This window comes from Capricornis sumatraensis, chromosome 6, assembly GCF_032405125.1.
Source record: "Capricornis sumatraensis isolate serow.1 chromosome 6, serow.2, whole genome shotgun sequence".
Classification (NCBI taxonomy): domain Eukaryota; kingdom Metazoa; phylum Chordata; class Mammalia; order Artiodactyla; family Bovidae; genus Capricornis; species Capricornis sumatraensis.
This window is the reverse complement of record NC_091074.1, coordinates 70,791,283-70,808,510: the sequence shown is the minus strand read 5'-3', so window position 1 is coordinate 70,808,510 and position 17,228 is coordinate 70,791,283. Positions and strand designations below refer to the sequence as shown.

The following is a 17,228-nucleotide window of genomic DNA, read 5'->3' as shown; positions in this document are numbered from 1 at the left end:
TCAAAGCTTTACAACGTTACTCAATTTCCAGTGCAGTATATACATACAGAATAAGCAAACATGATTAACCATTAACAAATATAAAAGGTATGATTAGGAATTCAGTTTGTATGGCATTTGTCTCAAAAGCTTAGAATTACAAAATACTATCTATCAATCCAAGGACTCTAGTTTACTGTGTACTTAAGGATAGATGGGGGCTAAGGAATAGTCTCCTAACACAAGTATAGTATTCTGCCTGCATCTTCTGTGGGAGCCCTGCAAGTCTCATAGACTTAGAAGTTGAGATGGGGTGAGGAGTCTAGTTTCTCTGCCTGACTGGGAAGAATACCTGTATGTTCTTTCTTCATTTAGACTGTATGATGAGTTAAAAAGTTCTGTCTTTAGATGTCAACCTTTGGGTGGCTCCCAAAAATGCAGCTGGCTCTCAATTCTGCTCACCTTCTTTTTAGGAAGATCCTTGGACAAGGTGGGAACTTTTTGACTGTCCTATGGACCCAGGTGTTTGTTTCTCTACAGGTTTATGTGAAAAAATGTACACTTTTTATATAGGTGCAAACCACAGACAGGAGCCATAGGATGGGGATTTTAGCTACCACAAACCAAAACCCATTGTATCAAATTATATGATACTATTAAGATCTTTATATTCAATAATCTTAAGGCAGAAACTACTACACCCTGGTATTCACCCAGCAAAGTTTTAAACCCTCAAGAGAGCATGTGTGTTCTGGTTGTACTTACTTTGCAAGAGCACTGAAGGAGTGGCTGAACGACTTGGCTGCTAAGTGTAGCAAAGTCTGTACAAAGACCTCAATTTTCAGTGGGTTAAAGCTGAATCCTTCATCTGAGCAACAGTCCACAGTAAAGAGAATTAGGAAGATTAAGTATAGCAATTCTTTGGTCCCTAACCTGTATTGCTAAACACATGGCACACTCATATCCAAATACTAAGTCCCACATTCAAGCAATGTCTCAAGAGTACTAACAGACAGTAAAAGACCCTCACTGATTAACTGCATATACTCAAAATATAAAACTAAGCATGACCTTAATTCTGAAGTTTTTGGGGATTGTTTCCCAAATTCTTCTATATGATCCATTTCTTTTTACAAATACCACATAGATTTCTTTGTTCTTATCTCTCTACATGGTGGCAAGATAAATAGTAAAAGAGAAAAATACAGTAAGCCCTTTACACTTTAGGTCCATGTCCTAAGATGTCTGACAATGTCTAAATTTAACATTCTGAATTATACTTTCTAAATATATTCTAACATAATACAAATTTCTTAGGAAAATCTAAACAAAATCTGAGTAATAATCTAAACACCATTAATATTTCAAGTCATTTTTCTCTGCACATCATTATGTACAGATCTAACAAAATTTTCCTCCTAAATGGTTACCCCGTTGTCCCAGTAGACTTTATCTGTTTCACTAATTTGTCTTTTTTTGTTTGAGTTATTGTAGTTTCCAAGATGTTTTAATAGATGACAAAGCAAGTCCCTCTCATGCCTTTTTGTCTTATCTTTCGTTGATGATAAACTTACAGTTCAATTTGGAGAGAACATCCAACTTTATAATACACCAAGTCTTCCTGTGCATGAACCTCTCTAGAGTGAAAGCAGGCAATGCTTAAGGGAACAGATACCTGTGTTCTGGGGAATAACTGACAGGCTGTCAGGCTAAACAAATACACTGTATGAGAATTATGTTTCTACTTAAACCTGGCCCATACATAGTTCCATTCAACAAATATTTAATTCCCTTACCATCATCATCATCCTGATTAGGATTAGGGACGTCTTTGAGAATGCTGAAGATTTCATCATTGGTTGCTTTACTTTTAAAGGCAACAGCTAAACAGAGGGCAACCGAATGTCCAGGAAGAGAGTCTAAGCACAGAATGCAAAGAGTTAAATAACTGAAAAACTTTTTAAAAATTACTTTCTTTAACAACAGAGTACTCTCCATCCTAAGGTCAATATTTATTCTGTATAAAGATAATCACATATGAAAGTTTCATTCAATATGTCAATGGCTTTTCACCTAAAATAAGGCATAATAGGTTTCTTGTCTCAACACTTCCTTAAGAACATGGAGATAATTAAAATTCAGAGTGTGAGGCAGGTATGGATCTTCCTCAGGAAACACAGCTGCAACTCTCCTTTGATGGTCTCAAATCCCTAGGCCGCTAAGCTGAAAGGCTGAGAATCAATGTATTTCTCTTTCATTTTGGTCAATGATCCTCCTTTTCCCTAATACAGTGGAAACTAAGTTTGGGCTTGAACAAGGTGCAGGCTGCCAACTTAAGACAGACTCTTTGCTTTTCTCTTTTGCTGAATCCACATTCGTGAATCTGCATAAGCCAGATGCTTGTGTGCTGTGACTCCACATGGTTACTGTTGGTTAGTATCTGTCAGGTCCTTACTGTATACAATCTGTGCTAATACATGTTGTACGGCATCACCAGAGCAACTGGAAATCTACTTTTAATGTAAGGTAGACAAAGAGGTAGCAAAAAAAGGCAATTCTGATACAGAATATGAGTTACTAAGCACTCGTAATGAATAAAGTCAGTTCCAACAATTCACATGTGCTCTGTACTTTTCTTGAAAGTGGGAGAGAAAGGGAAGAAAAATCCTCCACCATCAACAAGTCTACATTCTAGATAAGGAACCAAGATACTCACATAAAAAGTAGCCAGAGAGTAGCACGAAACTGGCTTGCTAAAGGTTAAGAAAATATTTACAAGAGTGGAGCTTGGGCTAGATCCTGAAGAGAGAACAGGAATCAGAGAACAGAAAGGGATAATGGTACAAACAAAGGTAAAACCAAGAATGAGAAGCATGGAAAAAACAAAGTGGGCTTGGCTGGAGTGGAAATGACAAATCGTCAAGTAGAAACAACAGTTTAGGTGAGCCTTAAACGCTAGGCTGGAGGCTGAGTTATTTCTGTGGGGAAAAAAGAAAGCTCAGTGTTCAACAGAAGTCTGAACTCTTTGATATCAAAGACTGTATCTTATGGTTCTCTGAGCCAGTACAAAGCAGAAATCAAAATGTGGCACTTCTAAGTACCACATCAAGCTCTGCTTTTTGCAGAAAACACAGTGATCAAGAACAAAGCTGCTCAGTATTTAAGTCTGGGCTTTACCTCTTTGAAGCCATTCCCTCATTGTAAAACTGGTGTTAAAAACATACCTATTTCTCAAGAGTTGTTTTAAGGAATAAGTGACACAGTAACAGAGCAAACGGAATATGCAGCACTGGAACCGAGTTCTGTTTCAAGGAAAACAGGTGTAGTCTGAAGTGCAGGTGGAGAAGCAGGGGTGCAGTATGAGAAAGCAAGGGAGAGGAGTGAGTTTTAAGATACAAAGAACTGCTACACAACACGAAGCGGAAGGCTCACAGAGGAGCTGAGTACAGTGCCATGGAAAAAGACTAACGGCAACTCCACACCTGCCTCCACCACTGCTCACCGGTGCACAACCTTCCCCTCCAGTAAGTGTAAAGCACAGTATGGCATATCAAATTAAACAGTCCCTTTGATTTACAGTGCAAATCTCAGTAGTGGCGTGACCAAAAAGTAAGAAAAGTATGTTTAAGAATTTACTTCTAGACTAGAGGCACACTGCAGGTAAAACACAGCCTCTATGTGCACCTACGTTCCCACGCCTGTACTGTGAGCAGATGATAAATCGATTCATGTAATCAGAATTGCCATGACAAACACATACTTTCATTTTAGTAAGTTCTGGCTATAAATTCATCTTGCTATACTTAACAACACTTAAAATGTCATGAATAAAACATTATAAACAATATTAAAAACAGTTACAAGACAGTAGTAACTAAGGAAATCACAGTAAATGTTTAAAATTATGACAGGGCAAATAAAACAACAGAGGCTGGTGAGAAATCACCTTTCAAACAGAGAAAATATAAACCCAAGAAGAGAAATAATTCACTTTCTCCACCTTAGATAATTGACTTAATATTTGCATTAGTACCTTTGAAAAACAGAGGATTCATTACTTACTGCTACTTTCATCTCCATACTTGTAAATGCAGGTTGGGTTTGCAGGACATAGAGCTGAGAAGGTAGGAGGGACAAAATCTAATATACGCTGATGGTAAGACAACCTACAATATAAATAAAAGCCTCAGAAAATACCATTCATCAGTTTCATTCTTTGGTAATATCCCACTTTACTCAGAAGATCAACACCCTGCACTCAGCTGACAACCAAGAAGTAAAGGGGCAACAAGTCGTTTTAACTCCTGTCTGGGCCAGCACACCAGAACTCACGTCTTCTTCAGAACTTTCTGGTTTGTACTGAGATGTGGGCCAGTGGGTCCACAAGCCTGATGGCCAAGGATGTGAGGTGGTGATGGTAGGGTGGGATGAGGTGAAGGAAACAGTTTGTATGGTTGGGAGATTGGTTATATTGTAATAGATGAATACTTATCAAGACAGTGGGAGACAAGTTTCTTAATGTCTGCCAAGGTATTTAGAAATCATGGCAAAGGGGAAGGCTAGGAAGAAAAATGATATGTTGGGTTGGAACTGGAAAGACACACACATCTAGGTGGATATAAAAACAGATTTATGTATGTATGGGTATATGTGTGCATGAAGATATTCACTATGCTTGTCCATCTAGAGGGCGGAAAACCAGTAACACCCTATAGCAATAAACACATCAAGTGTCCAGACCTTGCTACTTAAATACCATGCTCCACTAAAAGAAACTCCGCCTCTTTGAATGAATAGATGATTCCAGGAAGGGGGCCAGGAAACATAAGAAGAGCCCAGAACATCTGTGCCAGAAATAAGAAAATGCTCAATGAATGGAGGGAGAACATTAAAGAAAGGAAAAAAAGACACAGAAGGCACAAAGGACTCCCAGTGGACAAATCAGGGGCAATTTAAGCATCAAATTAGTAATGACAGTAATGAATTATAATCCACTGAATGAAATAGTCTCTACTGATATACAAACATAGGAATTAATAAACAGGTAAAAAAGGAAAGCTCTTTCTTACAGTAGAAAGCAAACTAATAAATGTAGAAAGAATAACAGAAAAAGGGAATCATCACCTGAGGATCATCATAGTGGTGGCAAATAAAAGTACGAGTTGCAGTGGAGATCTGATGTAAGACGGGAGTGTTACCTCAGGATATTTCCCACAAAATATTAATCAACTACAAAGGGAAAAATGGGGAGTTTCAGGTTGAGAAGCCTGACGTGGCCATATAATTAAGATTAACATCTTTAGTGGTGGACAATGCGAGACTTGAGTCATGAGGATGCACCAAGGCGACACAACAAAGTAAGGCCCGCATTCTTTAAAACTGACAATGATGTGAACAAGAAAGAATAGCAGTTCAAGGTGAAGGAATCAGAAGAAAATGACAATTAAATGCTATACATGCTCCTGGATAGAATTCCGGACCAGAAAGGAAAAAAATACTGTTGGGATGGTTGGCAAAATTTCAGCAGCATCTGTGATTGTATAGTGGTATTACTGTATCAGCTCAGATCCTGATCTGGAGGGCTGTGTGCTGGTCATGGAGAAGTTTTTTTTTTTGTATGGGGGAAACATACCACCGACTATTAAAGGATGATCAGACATCATATCTGCAACTTGTTTTCAAAAAGTTCAGAAAAAGATCAATATAAAGGGTAGATATTATACAGAGAGGGAAAAAGCACTAGACATTAGAACAAATGTAGTAAAATGTTAACTAGGGGATCTAGATGAACATGATACAGAGTTCTACTGTGGCAACTTTCCTAAAATTTGAAATTATTTCGAAGTATATTTGACAAAAATGAACTTTTGGACTTAATTCACATAGAATCCAGACGGCATAGCTGCCCTAATTTCTCAGCCTAAATCTGAAAGGGAAGAAAGATAGGTACCTGGATTTTAAAAATGATATTCTGGACATACATTCAGAGAAGGGAAACCTCCCCCACAGAAATGAGACCACCTAAGCTAAGGAGAAAACACAAAGAACTTACCTCATACATTTTTCTAGAACTTCTCTTACAAACTTTGGTTTGGGACTTTCTGGATCTTGAGTAAGACAATCTGACCTAATGACAAAATATAGTTTTACAAGTTCTTACACATAATCTGCACCTATATCTACCTTGTATTAAGCTGCAAATAGTTCCCTTCTACCTAGATTATTTCATTTATATATATATATAAAACGAAATCTTTCAGATCACAAAAAAGATGGCTTTTATATTATAGTTTTAAATATTACTTTTGAAAATGGTAAATTGTAGAGAAAAGACAGAGATAACATTACTTACCAATCCTCCCAGCTCCAACGGAATTGGAAGTTACTTAGATGATGGGAAAACCAATTAATAAACCTACACAAAGGGTGGGGGATGGAAAAGGATGAATGGTTGCAGTTTATAATAGGAATTCACATAATTCTTCAGACAAAGACGACCCTATTTTCACCCTACCTACAGCTGTTACTTTCTCCTGCCACCTACCCTCTGTGCAAATCCTGAAACTCATCTATTTCAAAAAAATAACAGTCCCCATCTCACTCCTCCTAACAGTGCTATCCTTTTCAAGAGAGTAACAGATACAACTCAAGTGCCTGTTTTATATCAAGAACCTTATATATGTTTATATTATATAATGTCTCACAGTAACTGCTGAGGGATGTATTATTCCATTTAACTGACAGTGAAACAGAGCTGTGAGGTGCAAAAAAAAGATCAAAAACATTTTATAAATGCAAGAGCCAAAGCGCAGGCTTTCATTATCATACCAGGCCCTTTCTACCACAAACAACAAAACGTACCATCAAAGCCCCTTTATCTCTTAAAAGACACCCCTGATCTAACTAGACAGGGATCACTTTAGTATACTACATAATACTGTGAAATTTGTTTAAGAGCCCAGTAAATACTTGCTGAATGAATGGCATAGTTGGAATGCCCAGAGCAACCGGCAGTTTATTAATTAGACTGGGAAAAACCTCAGCAGACACCTTAAAGCATATCCCTTATGTCCCTATAATTTCAATCATTAAAACTACTCAAGATAATAGGTCAACACACAGGGTAGCCTTTTCTGATAGTTTTCAAATATTGCATTTCAACAATGGACATGACAGATTATGGAAAATATGCACTATCTGTTCTGAGCTAATCTGGGAAAGTGACAGAGTAAGAGAGCATGTTAGCTAACAGAGGCAGGAAGATTTCACCCAAAAGACAATAGTGGGCATGCCAATCAACACAGCTATAAAAATCCAATATGGTCTTTTGTATAAACCAAGTCTTGAAGTTGTAGTTATAGAGAAGTTAATTATTTTAGAAACAGACACTATCTATAAACAAATACATAATATATAAACATAATAAATACACGCGATTAGACTCTGCTTCTACATATGAATTAGCATAAAGTCTATTTTAAAAGCTTACCTACCTAATTACAAAGGGAAAGTGTAACCATACCAAAGCACCAAACAAATAAGCAATGAAATTAAAGAAAACTTCAGCATGGGTATCATTTCACATTGAAAATTAAGACTAGAAAGTGAAATGCTATATTACAACAAGTATGAGCTTTATTATATATAGGATTATTTGGAGGAGGCAAGAAAGAAAAACCAACTTGGAAATTCTTAAAAGGGCAAAAATTTTTCTGATCAAATACTTTTATAAAGTACAGGGAGTAGAAGCTGCTAACACTATAGAAATAAGGCAGGGACTTCCCTGGTAGTACAGTGGCTAAGACTCCACGTTCCCAATTTAGGGGACGTGGGTTCGATTCTTGGTCAGGGAACTGCATCTCACATGCAGCAGCTAAAACCCACTGCAGCCAAATATTTAAAAAAAAAAAAAAAGAGGGGGCAATACTATACCTGTCTACACATGTAGTATTCATCGTGTCCAAACGCATATATAACATTTCAGTTGCCTGTGCAAGCTGTGAATTTCAGGATAAGGAAACTATACTCTCTTTGAAAATAAATCTGTAATAGAAAAAACGAATAACATTTCCTAGAAGTCCATGAAATGGCTAGTAATTTTCAAGTAACTGCTCTTTGAGGTATCAATGATATACAATAACACCTGACCTGTATACACCTGTGAAATCAAGATAATAAACATTTACATCACCTCCAAAATTGCTACATTCTCCTTATAATCCATCCTCCCTTCTTCCCATTTATGCCCCCAAGCAAATCTTGGTCTGTTGTCACTACATTATTTGCATTTTCTAGGATTCTGTGTAAATGGGGTCATATACTATCCATTCATATTTGTTTGGCATCTTTTATTCAACATATATTTTGCAATTCACTCATGTTGATGCCTGCATTGAAAATGTGTTTTTTTTTTTTCAACCTGAGTAGTATTCCATTGTATAATTGTAACAAAATTTGCTTATCCATTCATGTATTGATGGATACTTGGACAGTTTCCAGTTTGCGGTTGTTACACATAAAGTTATTAACATTAATACTCTTAGTCAACAAAGAGTAGAGTGGCTGATTGTATGGTATATGTGATTTTTAACTTTTAAAGAAATGCCAAACTGTTTTCATGAAGTGATTTAAACCCACCAGCAGAAATATTTAATAATCTTGTAAAGCCAGGCCAAACAGAGGACGTTAAAAAACAAAGGAAAGGATACAACTTGGGGTAGAGAGCCAGGCTGAAGTTTGCACAGTTCAATGAGAAGTGTTGTGTACATCACATCGATATGAGGCGGTGCTGGAAGCTGAAACAGCTCTGCAAAGATCACCTACAAGGGAATCACAAGTCAGCACTCAATTCAACAGCGATCCATGCACTTCTACTATTTAGAAAGACCTCAGTGTTCTAAATTTTGTGATATTCATAATTTTGAAAAGTAACTTTTTAACCTTAAAAACTATGCTCTCTAAAACACAAAGACCTATGATTGAATACCATAATAAAGATTTCTTATCTCTGTAACTCAATCAATAAGAATATGCAAAAATTAATGCTTAGCTGCTATTTCCAGAGAATTAAATTTCAACTTTGAAAGTATCAGAGTTAGTTCAGGGAGGTAGTTTACTAGGGACTCATAGAGCCATCAGAATTTCAGCTCTATAAGAAATAAAAGCCCTTTGTAGACTCTGAGGATGGGATCAGAAGATAGTTAAGTCATTCTGCACAGTTACTACCTTTTTGGTAGTCCCAGACATTTTGGCCATGCTCTTGTTCAGAGACTTGTTTTCATCCTCCATATATAATTTGTGGGCCACATACCTAGACTTCTAAAGCCTAGTTTGCATTCCTCCTCCTCACTCCCATCTCCCACACTTTTGTATGAATTTCTAAACATTTTGCAGATTTTAAAATGTGACTTACGTTTTGCACTTCAACTGACATGTCAATGAGTGAAATCCAGTAGCCTAAGCATGCTCTCAAGTTTTGTAAAGACAGAACAGATGCACTGTTTATCTACAGTGCACAGATGCACTACACCACTGTTCACACTGGTAGAGTATGAATAAAAAGTGAATTAAAGAAGACACTGTAATTATGTTCACACTGAGGGTTTTAACATAAAGGAATAATATAATTGACAGTTTGACTCATGTATCAAGTGAAAATACTGTTTTTGGGGAAATAAATTTCTATAAGGTGTTCAACTGTATGAGTTAATATGGAATCAAAAGCATTATCTATTCTTTTCACTTCCAAAACAATTGGCTCTTTTGATTTCTAAGAATAAATAAGGATTCGTATTTCCCTACCCTTGTGATACAGTAAATAATATACTAGTCCAGAGTATGCTAGTAGTAAGAAACCAGATAAACACAGTTAAAAAATGGGTTATCTGCCTAAAGATTATTATAATGTATTTAAGCCGCTTATACATATGTTCCCTGGAGAAGGAAGTAGCAACCCACTCCAGTATTCTTGCTTGGAAAATTCCATGCACAGAGGAGGCCTGGAAGGCTATAGTCCATGGGGTCACTAAGAGTTGGACACAACTGAGCACAGACATGCGCACGCACACACACATCTGTTAAGTGGCCAATGTACTGCTAGAGTTAGAGGTAACTTACAGTATCCATGATAACTATCCATGAATGAAGACATACTAAATCAATAAATTATAGGCAACTCAAAATTTTGTTTGGTTATTGGGCTTAACCTTCTCTTTTCTCTTGACTAACATGGTTAACAGAGCTCCAAAACTGAAAGCACTTTCCTCTTTTCTCTGTTAATCTTCATTATCTGACAAGCAGCAAGAACAATAACAAAAGGCCAAAAGCAGACTGCACTTTACAGTCAACAGAAAGATTCTGAGACTTTGAAACAAGCTCCATCTGGAATGCATACCTCAACTATGTGGTAGTTCAAGGGGATCTTGTTCTTCCCAGGATAACTCACTAGCTGTGCAGCACTAGAAAAAGTGTAATTTAAGTTCAGTGAGTATACACAGATATATGAAAAACCAAATAAGCAGTTTCAAAAGCAGTGTGTGTAGATATAAAGGAAATATTTTCTGAAATGTTCTAGATTTCAGTTACTTCATCTAACTACAGCACAAATTCTACCCTAAGGGAAACTCTTTAATGTATATCCAAAACTCCTTGAAAGATCAGAAAGAATGTAAATAACAGTAAGGAAGTACATTCAGATCTACTAACTTAAATAGTTTTATATGGTAGACTATCCCCAAAATGCTATATTCCTTTCCATCTTAAAATCCAAACTAAAACTTTCCAAGGTTTTAGAAAACATTAAAAATAAACTTCCAAAGCTTGATGTCTAACTGCTAAGAAACAGAGCAAAACCATTAGTATTCATTTATTCCTGCAACATTCATCCCCAAAATAGCTTGTCACTCAAATTAATTTATCCAGAACATATGGAAAATATCCACATAAAAGAGCAGGCATCATATGCATAACACTATAAAGCACTACAGTACTATATAGCATCCAGAAAAGTACTATTTGAAGCTGAAGTGCTGCCAGAAAGCAAGTCAAGTGTTTTCGGAATTGGTTGTAGTGAGCCGGAAACCAGGAAGAGGAAGACTTTCTTACTCTTAACATATATTTTGCTCTTTCTAAATCATCAAGATTACTACTTTTTTGCCACACTAGTAAAAGTACCATGAAAAGCATCTTACCAAGTCTTCCTTTCCTTCCAATGGGACTTAATGATGCAGTGAAGATTCTCTTCTATTACAAATCTTTCCACTGAATGACTCCCTGGCATTACAGGACCCTGGAATCAAAATGACAGCTATATACTACAGGGCCAGACAAAATAGTTTTCCTTTCTTTAACAAAATATATGAGAGCTTATTATGTTCCAATACTTTTTATATTGGATTCTGAGAATAAAAGTTCACAAGCGTGAAAGCTCTGTATTTCAACAAATTTTACTTCTGTGTTCACCTACCTACAAGAGAACTAGAACATCAGTTATAGTTTTTCTTCTTCTACCTGACACTACTGTCTCTGCCCACCTCAGGTCTTAAATGACTAACTAAATCATTAACTTAAATGCAAACTAAATAATTTTTTGTATATTGTTAGTCCTTGATTTATTTTTTTACACAATGAGACTGGATTACTTCCATAAAAAACATGGAGAGGGGGCTTCCATGGTGGCTTGATGGTAAAGAATCCACCTGCCAACGCATGGGACATGCGTTCGAGCCCCGATTCAGGAAGATCCCACGTGCCGCAGAGCAACTAAGACCACAACTACTGTTGTGCACCACAACTACTGAGCCCAAGCACTAGAGCCCAGGGGCGGCGACTACTGAGTCTATGTGCTGCAGCTACTGAACCCTGCATGCCCTGGAATCTGTGTTTCGCAACAGGAGAAGCCACTGCAATGCAAAGCCCAAGCACTGCAGCAGAGGAGCCCCCACTTACCGCAACTAGAGAAAAGCTTGCACAGCAACAAGATTAAGCACAGCCAAAAATAAAATAAATTAAAAATAAAACTGGAAAAAAAACAAACACATGGAGGGGGGGAAATTTTTATTTAAAACACTATGTAGACATAAAAAATCACATATATGTTGAAAGATATCCACACTGTTTTTTTTTTTTTTTTTTAAAACACACACATGGAGGGGGGGAGATTTTATTTAAAACACTATGTAGATATAAAAAAAAATCACATATATGTTGAAAGATATCCACACTGTGTTGTTTTTAAAAAGGTTAAAGAACACTATCTATGTATTGTTTAATTTTTAAAAATATGCATAGCAAACAGGTTCAATGCGTTTATTTTTATTTCCTTTTTTGGTGACCACTGTAGACTTTTAATGGTGAGTTTTACTTTACCTTATAATTTCTAATCAAAAAAGAAAAACAAACTTCTTTTTGAAAGACCAGAACTAAACAACCAAATCCTCTTAAGATATCTTGTATATTTATGCTCTTCTGGCAAAGGATGATGGGCACATCACAGAGGCAATTACAAACAGTACAGGAGAGGCAGATTTTGATGTCCTATTCTAATGTTCCCTTTGCACAAATAAATACCTAATCACAAAGATTCTAATAGTTTTATTGTAAAGTAGACTTCCAATTACATACACCTAATTAGACCATTACATAAAGTTGACTAAAAGCATTTTATTATATATGGAATACTGCAAGTGGGTAGCAAGTTGATAACTCTGTATTTATAACCGATTACCCTGGGTCAGGAAGATCTCCTGGAAATGGCAATCCACTCCAGTATTCTTGCCTGAAGAATTCCATGGACAGATGAGCCTGGCAGCGCTACAGTCCATGGGGTTGCAAAGAGTCAGACATGACTTGAGCAACTGACTAACCCATTACCCAACAACTATTAACTCTAAGATAGAATATACATACACTAAAATTTCACTGATCAAAAGCAACTTTCCATAGAATAGAAGAGAGAGGCAGGGGAAGAAAACTCAAATTTGACCTTAGGTGGTAATATGGGTTCTTACGCCAGTGGTTCTCAACCAGGGGCAATTTTGCCCCTAAAGGAACATCTGGCAATCTCTGGAGACATTTTTGGCTGTCACAACTGACACGCTACTGGCACCTAAAAGGCAGAGGCCAGGGAGAATTCTAGGCATCAAACAATTCATAAGACAGCCTCACAACTAAGGATTCCACAGCCCAAAACATCAATTGTGCTGAGGCTGAGGAACTCTGCTCTATGCTGACTGGAACGTACAAGCAACAGGTGTGACAGAGAGCCTTGTGGGCTACAGTCCACGAGGTTATGAAGAGTCAGGCACGACTACACCACCACTACCACATGGCACTTTAGTTAGGCGAGTTTCTATTCAGCACCAATCCAGTGATCACTATGCTTGCTGCTTGGGTGTTAAAGTTAACACAGTCATTTAAACACAAAGGCATAAAGTAAAGCATAGTTAAAATGTAAATTTTTATACTAAATGTTATTATCAAAATTATACATTTTTTAATCTGCTAAAGGATAAAGGCTATCAACAACTTGACCTCATAATAAAAATATATATATATTTAAGAACTATAAAGTCAGTTTATACTTATCTTTGGGATTTTTAAACACTACTGAGCACTTACCATGTGTCATATATCATTCTGTATACCTTATGTGTGTATATTAACAATTTAATCCTCATTACAACTTTGTGAGCTATATACTAATTATTATTCTATTTAGGAAACTAAGGTAAATAACTCACTCAAGATCGCACAGCTGAGATATGCCTAAATCGGGATTAAAACCCAAACCAACCTGGCTCTTGAACCTATACTTTTTGATTGTACACCACGCTGTCTCTTCATTTATACAAGCTAAATATGATTTCTTACATAATGAGGTGACTCCATTCACTGAATTAGACGTTAACCTCACTGCCACTGACCCTCTCAGACAACAAATGACTCAAAATTGAAATGTCCTGCAGGCATAATTCTAACAAGATGAAACCGTAAGTACAACATAACACAGGCCCTTTGAAAGAAACCTTTGCTGACCATGCACATACCTCAGGATCATCTGTGTAATCAAACATTCTGAAGATGACCCTTGGCATTGGGTACACCGAGTCTTCTGTGTGAGGAGGTGGTGTGAATGGAGGCAGGTTGTGCTGCAGTGCTTCACACAGGATGCTGTCAAAGGCAAGATAAGGTCTTAGGATGTGCCGCTCCTGCCAGCGATCCTTTTTCAATTTCTGAATCTGGGCCCAGAGGCAATCTAAATACTAAAGACAGATTAATTTTTAACAATTAATAGATATTTGGAGGCTAGGTGAAATAACATTTTGACTAGACAAAACCAAAAATCTACTACTTTCTAAAATACAGGGTACAAAAGCAAGCTAACTTACTAAACACATTACAAAAGAATAGTGCTATGTTTCTGTACACGTTTTAATTACTTTACAAAGTCTGTCTGGGGCTGTTATACCTTATTTTTTCCAATTGGGCATTTAAGTAAAAAATACATCAACTCTATGATATCTGGAATCCCAGAGAATAGGGAATGTTCTAAGGACATTCTAATATTTATTAAAAATACACTATATGCCTAGGGCTATGAGGAGCTAAACCCCTGATATGAAGTGTGAAAACATAGCTATGGTATACAAATGGGATGACTGGGTATGTCAGAGATTAAGAATCTACTCTGACTGTGCTTGTATCTATCACAAGAGACTAAAGTCAATTTACCTCTTCTTGCGGATGTGGTTTCTCTGCGGTCCATACTTGTAACATGGGTACATGAGTCTTTTGGCGTCTTCTAAGAGTTAAAATGAAAATCTACATTTAGGTTTTTAAAAACATGAAAAGATGTTCAGTTGCTTTCATAATTAAGAAAATGCAAATTACAGGAGTGTAACATTTTAACCTGCCAAATTGTCAGATGGCAGAATCGTTGATAATGTATTGTATTGCCAAAATGTAGGCAAATACAGTTTTGAAAACACTGCTGGCAGAAGGCTAACTGATAAATAATCAATCACTTTAGAAGAGATCTGGAAGAGTAAAATCTCTTTGGAAGGCAATCTGACTAAACAATCTATCAAAATTAGAACTGTTAAGACACTTCAACCTAGTAATGCCATTTCTAAAAATTCACATAACCCACAAACACATTTGCACATGTACACAAAGACATACGTACAAAGATATTCACTGAAACGCAATTTAAAATAGCCAAAGACTTGCAATAGGCTCAATGTCTACCAACAGGAAACGAATTAAAGAAATTATGGTACATTAAATGAGTCAAATACTGTACAGCTGTTAAAAGAATGAGGTAGAGCTAAATATTTTACACAACAAATCCAAACTGTATTAAGGGGGGAAAAGGAAGTGTGCATAGAAGAACAATCTGTATACTGAAGCATCACTTGTATAAAAGGAGAGAAGGATATATTCAAATGTTAGAACATTCACACTCTTATTTTCATTCTTCTTTTGCAAACATGTATATATTATTAAATATAAAACTACAACTTTTGAAAAATATAAAACATTTAAAAAATACTGAAGGTAGCTTAGTGTAATAAGAAAGCAAATTTTTATCTTTAGACTTCTTCAGCTTTATTTGTAACTATGTAGATATTAACAATATCCAAAGAGGTACCTATTAATAGAAAACCAAACTTAAAACAGAATTCCCTGGGCAAAACCTTAAGGGGACACAAAACCATTACCATGCTGCTGTGCCCTTACTTAAGATAGCTTTCAGTGCTGGCAAAGATTCGGTCCATCTCTGCATCTTTCTTTTCATACAACTCCTTTCCAACCCAGGGCAAGGACGACAGAAATGCATACACGTACCAATCCCGTCGCACCTGAAGAAGTTTTTAAAAGGTGCCTTTAAGATAGGTGCTAGTGAAGTTTCATTCACATCATATTTATTCCTGAATGAAATCCTATGGACACTATTTATAGGGCTAATGAAGACGTCGGCTCATTCAGAGCATTTTCAGATATATTAATCTTATTAGGCAGAATCATTTAACTAATATACATATGTCATGAGGATCGACCATTATGCCAGTTGGCTTACCTTTCAGATATTAAGAATTTATAATGTAATATCTATTAATCTGTTTTTTTTTTTTTTTTTTTTTTGCTAAAGGGCTATTAGTGAAAAACTCCTCATACCATATGAATGAAATCCAGCACAAAGGGTTTTCTTACCTGAGGCACATCTTCTTCCTGAGTTACACTTACAAAATTTTCAAACATAGCAACCATTGATGGGGCAGCAATGACATGACAGTTCACAAGATCAGACAGAAAACGGACCTATTGGGGAAAGCAATTTCTATTAAGTCCAAATGTCCTTTATAATATTTATAAAACAAGCATTTTTCCCAAGGACCAAATCTAGGCCACTACCTGTTTTTTAAGGAACTTGTAAATTAAGAATGGTGTTTTAGACATTTAAAGGCTTGGAAAAAAACAAAATAATATTTTGATTCATACAAATTATATGAAATTAAATTTCAGTGTCCACAAATCAATTATTACACAGCCATGCTCATTTGTTTACATGTAGTCTTTGGCTGCTTTTGTGCTCCAATAGCAGAGCTGAGGAGTTGTTAAAGAGACTATATGAAGGACAGGAATCTGCATGTACAGCTTTACATTTATACTAGCCTAGGAAGTCAAAGTGAAAGTCACTCAGTTGTGTCTGACTCTTAGCAACCCCATGGACTATACAGTCTATGGAATTCTTTAGGCCAGAATACTGGAGTGGGTAACCTTTCCCTTCTCCAGGGCATCTTCCCAACCCAGGGATAGAACCCAGGTCTCCCATATTGCAGGCAGATTCTTTACCAGCTGAGCTACAAGGGAAGTCTACTACACTAGAACCTAAACTGTAATATTCTAGCTACTGCAACCAATAATTTTTGTTTGGTTGAGAAAAATTTTCACTGGACCACAGAAATGGAAACAAACAGAAATTTATTGGGTGTCCTTTGTGTGCCACCGCTAAGCACTATTAAAGTCTCTGTCAAACGGGAGCTCATAGACTAGTGGGACGTGCACAATCTTGACCCAAAAGGATGACTCCTATACTAGAAGATAAAGAAAAAGTGCTCTAGAAACAGGGATAAAGGGAGTAAGGGAAAACATCATAAAGTAGGTAACAATCAAACTAGGTCATGAAGAATCAGTAAAGTATCCTCAACTGGAGAGGCTTCTAAACAGAGAGGTTCAAACACAAGGTG

The 17,228-nt window shown here is 36.6% G+C and overlaps 1 protein-coding gene across 3 annotated transcripts in view; it reads right to left on the bottom strand.

The window, feature by feature from the left end:
* Window positions 1-17,228, bottom strand: part of NCBP1 (nuclear cap binding protein subunit 1) — a 36,340-nt gene that overhangs the window by 7,357 nt on the left and 11,755 nt on the right. For 2 of the 3 annotated variants that reach the window (XM_068974484.1, XM_068974485.1), the window contains 13 exons: window positions 16,192-16,299; window positions 15,718-15,839; window positions 14,710-14,779; window positions 14,025-14,240; window positions 11,169-11,266; window positions 10,373-10,436; window positions 8,688-8,798; window positions 7,912-7,976; window positions 6,332-6,394; window positions 6,032-6,106; window positions 4,042-4,145; window positions 1,776-1,898; window positions 745-847 (listed from right to left, as the gene is read on the bottom strand). In XM_068974484.1, the coding sequence (XP_068830585.1) occupies window positions 745-847; window positions 1,776-1,898; window positions 4,042-4,145; window positions 6,032-6,106; window positions 6,332-6,394; window positions 7,912-7,976; window positions 8,688-8,798; window positions 10,373-10,436; window positions 11,169-11,266; window positions 14,025-14,240; window positions 14,710-14,779; window positions 15,718-15,839; window positions 16,192-16,299 (1,322 nt within the window). The remainder of the gene's footprint in view (window positions 1-744; window positions 848-1,775; window positions 1,899-4,041; window positions 4,146-6,031; window positions 6,107-6,331; window positions 6,395-7,911; window positions 7,977-8,687; window positions 8,799-10,372; window positions 10,437-11,168; window positions 11,267-14,024; window positions 14,241-14,709; window positions 14,780-15,717; window positions 15,840-16,191; window positions 16,300-17,228) is intronic. The other variant, XM_068974486.1, reaches the window with a different exon arrangement.